This window comes from Malurus melanocephalus, unplaced genomic scaffold, assembly GCF_030028575.1.
Source record: "Malurus melanocephalus ecotype Western Australia unplaced genomic scaffold, MMel_1.1 scaffold_188, whole genome shotgun sequence".
NCBI classification, from domain to species: Eukaryota; Metazoa; Chordata; class Aves; order Passeriformes; family Maluridae; genus Malurus; species Malurus melanocephalus.
This window is the reverse complement of record NW_026623420.1, coordinates 401,153-411,463: the sequence shown is the minus strand read 5'-3', so window position 1 is coordinate 411,463 and position 10,311 is coordinate 401,153. Positions and strand designations below refer to the sequence as shown.

General features: G+C 50.3%; 1 protein-coding gene across 1 annotated transcript in view; it reads right to left on the bottom strand.

Annotated features, from left to right (window-relative positions):
• VSTM2B (V-set and transmembrane domain containing 2B) overlaps positions 1-10,305 on the bottom strand; it is a 19,729-nt gene extending 9,424 nt beyond the window's left edge. The window contains exons 1-4 of the mRNA XM_057373177.1: positions 10,137-10,305; positions 9,387-9,571; positions 7,818-7,847; positions 6,598-7,015 (exon numbers count right to left, since the gene is read on the bottom strand). Of these exons, the coding sequence (XP_057229160.1) occupies positions 6,598-7,015; positions 7,818-7,847; positions 9,387-9,571; positions 10,137-10,209 (706 nt within the window). The 5' untranslated portion in view covers positions 10,210-10,305. The remainder of the gene's footprint in view (positions 1-6,597; positions 7,016-7,817; positions 7,848-9,386; positions 9,572-10,136) is intronic.
• Positions 10,306-10,311: the final 6 nt, after the last annotated feature.

Sequence of the window (10,311 nt, the reverse complement as noted above, 5' to 3'; positions counted from 1 at the left end):
CCCCAGCCACAGGCAGGGTGAGGGCAGATATTCTGGGAAATGCTCCATGTCCTGCGTTTTCTCCCTCCCCCAGGCTCGTGCTGCTCACACAGACCCCTCCACTGAGCACGGCTGCTGCTCTGCCAAACTGCTCCTCTTTCCAGCTAATAAAATTGCCTCCCAGCTGATAACAGCCTAGCAATATAAAGCACTCGGTTGTTAGCTGCTGTTGTGACAAATAATACCATTCTGCTGACAACCCCATTTTTTCCAATACAAACCTACTTGAACTGTTTATTATTGACATATGGGACTGCTCTACCATTATCTAATTTTAAAAAACACATAGTAAACAGCAATAGTGAGCCTGACAGCATTCTTACTGCTTCAGCAAAGCTAAATCAAAACCCAAAACAACCCCCTTTTATTACCAGCACAGTCCTGTCAGGCTCTCTTAAGTAAAAAAGAAACACCTACAGAGGACTACTGTAAGATTCATTTCCTGGCAGAGGCTACTTTATGTTTGCTTTCCAACTACAGCCCACGCTACTAAAAAYCTTCTCAAAACCAGTACCAGTAAGGCTGTCTGGGCATTTCTTTGTGCTACAACTGCTAAGTTTTAAATTATTAAGGACCTATATAAATCGACAACACAGTTCAAGCATTAGTTTATGGGTCAGTAAAGCAGAGGTGGGMAGTGTGTAACAATTACTGCCTCTCGTAAAGATACAAAGTTAGCTGGTTCTGCAAACTAAGGCTCCATTTTGCAAAGTATCTATTGAAAGTGAGTATAAAGAACTACCAGTATATGTATATTCCTGCCCAAAATGCTGTTTGCTTTGCAAAAATACCTGTGGGTGCACTGAGCTTTTCTTCTGATAAATTTCTGATTTTCACTCAATGGATCAATCTTACATACAGATCTAGACCAACGTCAGGTACAGCTGCCACATTCATTAAAAAGACCTGGAATACTCCCTTCCYTGTGATCAGTAATATTTTTAGAAGATTTTTTCATCTATAACTTGAAGATATCAAAGCAATTCAAATAATATTCAGATTTCTTCAAGGGCACTGYACAGGCTGGAGTAGAATAGGTTAGTACAGTTTTGTCTGTCCTCTGGGGAACAAGAAAGAACCGCTGAAAGGAGGTTACTCAAATAAATTGCATTTCCACAGTACAAAAACACCCAGGCACAGCTTGTTTCTGCCCTAGATAATGAGGTGACACAGTACAGCAGTTAGTGCTTTTGTCCAGTTCGAGAATTAATCCATATTACACAGACACAAAAGAAGATATTTGACCTCACTTGTCCCCAAAGCAGTCTAATTTGCCTAGATATTAAAGTGCTAGTGATGTGTATTTAATGAGAATTCTTTTTGCATGTTTATTATCCAGTGACATTTAGGAGGTCAGCCTGATAATTCAGTTATGGCCTCTGTCTTGCTACTTTATTTAATGTAAAAGAAAATGTGATGTGACCCAGGTTGCATTTAACTACACGTAACAACAGAATCGAGCTCATCCACGGTCTCATAAAAAGCACAGGGGGAGTGGAGTACACCCAGACATTAGTGAGGGGGAAAGGCACAGAGATTGAGCTGAGCAGCCTCACAGACTTTCCTTTCTTGCTATTTCATGAAATGTGCATCTGTCAAACATAAACGAGCTCCACAGGCTGCTTCTCAAACTACCAGAGCCATTCCAGCTKTGACAAAGCCACGAGAGCCCTGAACTCAAACCCTCACCCAAAGTTAGTCCAAAACCAGCCACAGCCCCTCCAAACCCAGTCCCCAGGCAGCCACAGCTCAGCACTCTCTGTAAAACACCATTTTACCCCTCCGAGCTCCTCTGTCCTGTGTCTGACTGCACAGACTGGCCCCTGCTCCCTGTGCTCAGCAAGATCTGCCACTCTGCAGCTGCTCCCTGCTCAAGGAGGGCTGACCCTGCTCCTCTGAGCCCACCGGGAGCTGCAGGGGCACACAGGCTGCAGGACTGGCACCTGCTGCTTGCTCCGGGCTCCGTGGCCCAGGATAAATCTCTGCCTCACACACAAAAGRCTTTGAGGAGGGGAGGGACAGCCACAGGTGAGGACTTGTGCTCTTCCTTGCCATGACCCCTTCATCTCTGCATAGCCCTGTGCCCCTCCTAGAGCACTCCAACAAAGCGCAGCTTCTTGTTTCACACTCCCCTCTYTGTTTATTTTATTTAAAGCTTTCACTTCTGAGCTTTGAGGCTAGAGATCAAACAAATAAAAGGGAATTTGGAAGCTGCAATGTCTGATCTACATTCTGCTCAGAAGTTAAACTAAAAATTGCCCCCAAGCCAATACACAGGCACTCATTTTGGAGACCATTTGGTAGGATATAAACCAGTCGATTTCCCTCCCAGGAGGTCACTATGAARATCTTTGTTTATTACTTCACTATCAGATGACAAAGTTAGTCTCACAACTAAGGCACTGGACTTAAATTTAAAAGATCTGAAATTAAGTTTTCATATTCAATTTCACAGCTGTCACACGAGTCAACAAAGTCAGTTATTGTTCTKGTGTCATTTATCTGTCTCATCCACTTGGACTACAAACTTCTGACACAGAGACACCGAGTTTCACTCAGTGATGCTCCTGTGTCCCCCTGCTCTATCCAGTAAAAACCAGGAGCACTTCCCAACAGTAACAACTCTCCAACTTTCCCTTGCTCACCCCATTTTTTTTCCTACAGCATAAGATTCCATTTGTGTACAAACATTTAAATTAAAAGATCAGTACTACTTCGTTTAGAACATGGATGACTGTTTCTCTGGTAGTATTAAAAAGGATCTTGCCAGCAGATCTTTGTCTCCTCACAGCCCAAATCCCATTTTCTAGTCTCCCACTTCAGTCCACCTTGCAGGCATACAAGCAATAATCTGAGTCATGAGACCACAGCACCAAGTTTTTGTGTAGTTGTTCAAACATCACAGATAAAATTCTGTTTAAGTARCTAATATTTGTGGCATATTGGTCAATTTTTCTGTTACACTGGATCTATTGCCTTATATACCCTAACTGCCGATCACAAACTTCAACCAAATACCATTTCTGATGACATGTCCAAAACAATGGATTTTCCATTTATACCCAGYTTGTCAGATGAGACTCTCTGCTCTTTAGATAATCCCAGTAACAGACACRTTTATTCTAATAAATTCATGTTTCAGTTCACTTATAAGATGTGAAGAATCACACTTTTCCATGGTGCAGCATGGGACAGTAACTGAAGTYAACAAGAACCCTGCAGGCGTGTCCCAATGTAGGATTTGATCCATAATCATGTTTATTAGAATCCAAGTACATAAAGACCCTCTCTTACTACACTGAAAGCACTGGGAGGATTCCTATTGCAAGGAAAATAGGATTAGAGGCCAATTCATGCAGGACACTGTAGCTGGTGCCATGCCATCAGCTCTTAGGCAGAGTATCTCCTGTGTCTTAAATGAGGGTGTTTCTTAATCACTGATGGCAAACCCATTGTTTGACCATATTTCTGCTTTTATACAGAGGAAATATCCATGCGTACAATGAAAAGATTTGGAAATGCTAAATACTTTAAATGTATTAGGCTATTCAATTATTACATGCAGATTTGGTGCAAGTACTTATCTCTGTGTGTTAGGGAGCTCAAAATAGGATAACGAAGGGTATGCATTATGCTGCCATGCAGATAAAACTCAACAGCAACACAAGGTTGGTCCTGCAGTCTTTAACACCATGTGAACACAGATTTAGTTGGATTTGTTTGCCCTGCTTGTGTAAACYAGTTATGACACTGCCTCAAAGGGGTGGACTCAAAAAAGGGCTTCTAGTTCCCAGAAGTAAGAAAAAGGGGAAAACACCCTTTTCCCATAAAGCAACCGCATTCTTTATGGAGAACAGTAATTACTGTACCTAACATAGCTCTAAGGAGTCCCACTTGAACATACAAATGGGAAACTCTGAAGGTCAAAGAAATGATTTCTTTTAAGACATTCTGAAGAATGTTTGGTGCTTATCCAACCCGAGTGGCAGCACTGGAGACCCCAGTCTTACCCCAGTCTTCCATTTCCTCACAAAAGCAGGTGATAACCCTGCAAGCCCTCACCACACTGCCATGTCAGTATTTCATCCAGGTCTTTATGCAACATTCATGTCTAGGGAACAGCTCTTGCCTCCACACTGAATTGTCTCTCTCTGCTTCAAACCACGTCCCTGGCCCAGACAGTCTTTCTGAAGCACACAGGAGATGAGGACTGGGACAGCAGCAATCTGCCTCACAGAACCAACCAAAGACACATCTCGTGGCAACAAGACTCAGACAGTTCTGGTGTAGAAGGCACCTGAATCAGGAATTTTTGAGGGCCAAGTCCCTCAGCTGTAATCTCTTAAACCACGCTGTGATTGATGTTCTATTGATACATAATGACAGGCAGCTCCAAACTACCAAAGGTACAGAGATTACACCAAACCAGGGAGAAGCCTGCTATTCAGGCAGGTCTTGATTCAAGCAGAGCAAAACAACATTATTTAGGCAAAAGGACCCTACCAAAGATTACAGGATTAATTACCTTTCTCTTCCAGGGACAAAGGCAGGTGGTGGTTTACACCTTATCAAGTCAGGGCTGGGAACAGGARCAGCCTGACTTGTCTTTGTCTGGCACTGGAGCTGCCACAGAGTGGCACTGTTCACAGAGACCAGCGAGCACAGCAGAGAGCTCGAAGCACCAAATTCTGCTTTAGCCAATTTTGTASCCCTCAGCATCAGTCTCCATCTGGAGACCCCCACTAAACATTTTTCTGTATTCTGCTACATTTTTCACTGATTTAAATCATTCCATTACCCCCACTGCTGGCCACAGTGCCAGCTAGCTTATTTTCAGAATCCAATGCAGCCTAGAAATGGTGCAGAAGTGCCATATCCCCAAAGCACAGACATGTAAAGAATCGGGACAGACAGCAGTTTAGCTGATCTGGGCAGGAGGTCTTGCCCTAACAGGCATATGTGACATGCTGCCTTGGCGGCACACGCTCGCATCCATCTGTTGACGTGGAACTGAGCCCACTGCACTTCCACCGTCCTGCTTTTAGTTCAAATGCACCATGAAAGCTCTGGGTTCAGTAGGCAGGGTGCACAGTGCTGCAAGTCCTAAACCCAGCCTCCACTGTCAGTGGGGAAAACACTGCAAGAATTCTCACAGTCATGGAGGGGAGAGGAAACACAGAAACAGCCTCCAGCCCTGGGATCCTGGRAGGAAAGCAGATCTTTCCAAAGAAAAAGCAATAGATCATGAGCAYTACAGAGTCTTGTTTAATTTCTTGGGGTCAGTGAATTCAGAAAAAGCAAAATGAACTTTTTAACACAAGCACCTGCAGTTAGATCTCAGAAATGATCACCTTCTCTTCCACTAGACACCAGTGAGCACCAACTTAGTCTTGGGAGTAAAAGCTAACTTTCACATGTATTTTTACATGAGAAAGAAACTAATTTATTCAGAAAAGAGGARAAGGTAGTAGCCAGATAAAACACAGAACCCGTAAAGCACCAGCAGGTTACAGTGACCCATATAGGAATGGTTTGCATTACTGTGAGCCAAAACCTGCAACTGTTTGCCCAGAAAGTGTGAAGAGGTATCAGGAAGAAGTGTGAACTTCCCTGCATGAAGATTATGAATCTGCGTCAGAAGAGACTCTGTTAGCAGAGAGGGGAGCTCAGGGCCTTTYCTGCACAGTCAGTGGCATAAAATTATTTCCTTTCTTCCACAGATAACTTGGCAGGGACATTTGTTCAACATTAGCTAAGTGACAGTGGCTGAGCAGGGAGCTGAAGCCCAGCCAGAGCAGCACCACACCTCTGAAGCTTCAAACACTTTTGCAATGCAGATTTAAGACTGTGTTCTCTGTCCCAGACATTCCTGTCACTAGATAAATAAAGTTTTATAACTGCCTTCTCTGGCAAGCCACAGTGTGGTAATGTGGCATTAATACCTTAATACAGTATTAACTGATAGACAGTCAGTATTAGCATGACGTTTACATTTGAAAAACATTACAGAGCACTGTATCTCCAACTCTCATCCTGCCATTAATTCAGATGTGCAGCTCATTACGCAGCAATTGACATTTCCCTTCTGAATCCTTATCCCGCTCTGCACAGGCTCCACATCTGCCCGGGACAGCCAGCCCTGTAAACTACTCACTGATCTCAACTCTGAAACAGTAGCTGCAGCCTCAGGTGAGCTATGGATGTTCTGCAGGGAGTTTAGATTTGCAAACAGTGCACCAGAAAAGCTGCAAGGRGATTCTGAAAGCGCAGCCTCCCACTGCACCTACCAAAGGGATGTGGGTCCTGCCCTTGTGGGACCCTTCTCCCCAGCCCCATGGCTGTGCCCTCTCCTGTCCAGGCTGGGGCAAGGCACCAGTCCCGGCCCTTGGGACAACCTAAGCACATTTTGTTAACAGGCTTGGGTGCGGTTCCTCAGTTTCAGAGTGGCAGAGGGAGTCTCCCCATGGCAGAGGGGTCACAGTGCCCGACCCAAGCGAGTGGCAGTCCCGGGGCTCAGCGCCCTGCGGGACAGGGCTCCCCTGCCGCCCCCCGCCCTACCTGACCCGTGCTGCTGSCGGAGGATGGCCGCCTGCCCGGGCGGCGGCGAGGCCGAGGAGGCTGCGGCGGCGGCCGTCGAGGCGGTGGCGCTGGGGATGGCAGTGGTGGCGGTGCCCCCCGGGGCCGGGGCCGGAGCCGCTGGCGGGCGCTTGGCGGGGCCGGGCGGTGGCGTGGGGCGGGCGTTGGGGCCGTGGCGACGCGGGGCCGCCCCGCTCTGGATGTGCGACACCGCCTCGGCCGCCTGCACGTCGGGAGGGGCGAAGCGGGACAGGACGCGCAGCAGCGCCTGAGCCTTGTGCTCCTGCGTCTCGTCGTCGCTGTAGTCCGACACGCGGCACTGGTAGACGCCCTCGTCCTGCCGCCGCACGCCCGACAGCCGCAGCCGGTGCGAGATGTCGTTGCCCTGGACGCGGACGGTCTGCAAGAGAGCGCACGGCCGGCACGGCATCAGCGGCGGGCAGCGACCCTGCCCTCCGCCCTGCGGCCCCCGCCCCAGCTCCCTTTGGTGATAAATCGCCCCGAACCAGCGCACACCGAACCCAGCATCCTTCTGTTACCGAGCCCAGCATCCGTTACCGAGCCCAGCATCCTTCTGTTACAGCCCCGCCTCGCGCGGGCTATCCACAACCAGACCCTGCGCCCATCGTCCCCCCGGCCAGCCCCAGGCTCGGGCAGCCCCCAGCCCGCACGAACCGCCCGCTGGGGGAAGAGCAGCCCCGGAGGTGGCCCCGCGGCCGCTGCAGAGAGCCAAGCCACGCTCCGGGGCCGAGGAGCTGCCCTGTGGCCCCAGCACCGTGGAGAGGGACAGCGGCTCCTGGAGCCGCACCAAAGGAAAGGGGCGCGTTTCCTGCAGGACACCCTGACAAGGGGGTCGCCTCAGGCGACTGGGGCTTGCAGAGAACTGGGGGAGAAAGCAAGATTCTCTCCTKATTTGGCCCACAGTCCTTTTCCAACGTGGCTACGGAAGGGCTGTAAGGCAAACGTCACCTCCTCTGGTTTTGCAAGGAATGGGACGTGACTGCAAAACCAGCAACAGATGGTAACAACGTCTTGAGCCACGGCACACTGAGGAGGGGAAACGTGCCACACTCCCGCCGTGCTGCAGGAGCGCGGCTGCCAGTGGGAGCAGCTGCATTCGTGTGTCAGGAAATGAGGGGGGCATGCAGGAAATCCCACGTGCATGGGAGGAGGGGTGTGCACCCATCGCGAGCTGCACTTACGCTGATTTTGGTTGCATCCTTATTTGCTACCTAAAAGAACAGAAAAAAAAGGGCAATTAGACTCAGCGCTGCCAGCACATCAACAGGATGCTCACATTCCCACCCCAGTGGAAGAACAGGGCATGGATACACGCAACTTTCTCCTCTTGCCATTCACACAGCCTGTGCGTGGCTCAGGGGAGTTCCCCAGGTGACGGGGGAGGCAGCAAACCAGTGCTCAGCTGGGGGAACTGTTTCGGTAAAGTTCCCACAGAAGCTGCAATCCCCAAGGGTGCAAACAGCAGCCAAAGAAATGCTTGTTGCATGCTCTGCTGCTCAGTCACTGACAAGCACTGGGGGAGACACTTCACCAGCATCACAGCAGCAAAGGGCTCGGGCAAGCTGGATCCTGCATTGCTCAGGGCAGAGCTTCAGTCCTCAAACACCCTGGGAGCAGGTATCACGCAGCAGGTTTCATGTTTGGTTATGTTTTTGTCTCCAGCCAACCACTGTAAACCTAAGTGATGCCTCAGACCTCACTGATACGCCTCTCGGGGAGACGGTCATCATTCTCCAGGCTTGCTCTGTCATCATTTATTGTAAAAGCAGCTCACAGTTTTTATATAAGGTTAAAGAAGACATTTAAATCCAAGCGATTTATTTCCCAGTCTGACAACTGACTTACACGTTCCCCAGCTAGGCGGCATCGCATTAGCTCAGTGTCTATATGCTTTGCATCTCTATTTGAGCTCTGCAGGAAAACAAGCGTGCCACAGAGAGGGGAGCTGGCACAGGCACAGAGGCTGCCGCGGGCCACCCTGCTGGCGCAGAGGAGGGGGCTGGAGAGGATGACATGTCCTGCACAGCGGGGCAGCACAGCCTCCGTGTCCTGCTTCACCCCACTCCTTGTACTGCCCCGTTTGGCACCTGCAAGTTGTCCTGCTAYGGGTGAAGCTGCAGGATGCTGGGGAAATGCAGCTGAAAAATTCAGACTAAARCCTACCCTCACACCAAGCGGCTTCCTAGGGGGAGGGGAAAAGGCACGCAAGATTTAACTCTGCTTCATGCATTTTAATTACTGCATCTGACTGAAAACGTCTTGCTGAGCTTCAGATAGGGACACGAGTGTGTACGACAAGTAACTGTGCAGTTGTAGATGCAGACTGATACCATGTTATTGTACACCAGAGAGGTGCATCCCTCATGCCTTTCTCTGCACTATCAGTGAGCAGAGGCTCTCCCACCTTTTGCAGGGATTCCTAGCTCAGTCCACAGAAGCCCTGGTTTTTGCTTGCCCGCACTTCACACTACAGCTGTTTTCACTGCCTTTCTTGGGACCTCATTGCTGATTTTGCAGTGGAACATGTATCATTTTCTGTTTGCAGTCCTTAAAGCACTGATTTTTTTCCTGACATGCAGCCCCCCATGGTGCATGCCCTGTACTCCTGCATTCCACAGAGGGCCTGGGCACACTGATGGTTCCTGCTGGATGGCACTGGGCAGAGGAGGCACTCTGGGAATGCTGAGTTTATTCACTGCCTAAGCATGTTGCATTKGATGAAGAGATATATCTCCATAGCAATGTATTACCTTGCTCCTGCTGCCGGGGACACTGATGGCTAATTCGTGTGCAAGTTCTCTGGCTGGTTCTTTAAGGTACCACCACTGGATTTCCAAGGAGTAAGAGGTGGATCCGCTGGCTCGGAAAGCACAAGGCATCTCAATATCATCTCCCTCCCTAACAGTCACATCTTTGGGWACTTCAGTAAAGGTAGCTGGCAGGGGAACATAGAGTTACAAGGGCTGGTTAACGAGAGAGATTAAAAGACAAGATCAATCCTTTTCAGTCTAACGCGAGCTGCTTCAGCTCAAAGGCTCAGCGCTGACCACGACACGGGGTTCCTGCAGCCCGGGGACCACACAGAGCATCCAGGACTGCGCACCCGGGGCAGGGCAGGGCCAAGCCAGCCCCGTCACCCTGCAGCCGGGGCTCCAGCAGAAAGTTTGAAGAGGATCTTAAACCCTCTCACCCCCAAGAAAGCCGTCGGTGCCCCCCGACCCCTCCCGCCGAGCGGCGCGGGGACTGTCCCGGGCTCCGTTCCGCKGCGCGCTGCCGGCAGCTGCGGCCCAACAGTGCCACCTTGTTCTGCCAGAGCCCGCCCGGGCAGCTCCCTGCCCCCAGCCCGCGCTGGGGACGCGCCGGGAGGCCGGGCCTGGCAGCAGCGGCCGGCGGTGCAGAGCGGCTGCGGACGGGCGGCCCCGCAGCCCCGACGGCCCCGCCGGCAAGTKGCGCCCGGAGCGGCGGAGCGCCGCGGGAAGGGGCCGAAGTTTCCTACTCACCGGTGACAATGAACAGCAGAGGAGCGTTGAACATCAGGTAACAAAGCGTGCAGAACAGCCCCCGACTTTCCATCGCATCTATGTGGGCCGCGGGCGGGGACCTGGCTGGGGGCGCAGCCGGGCACGCCTCAATCCATCGCACACAGCGGGCCGGGGCAGGGCTCCTTCCCAAAAA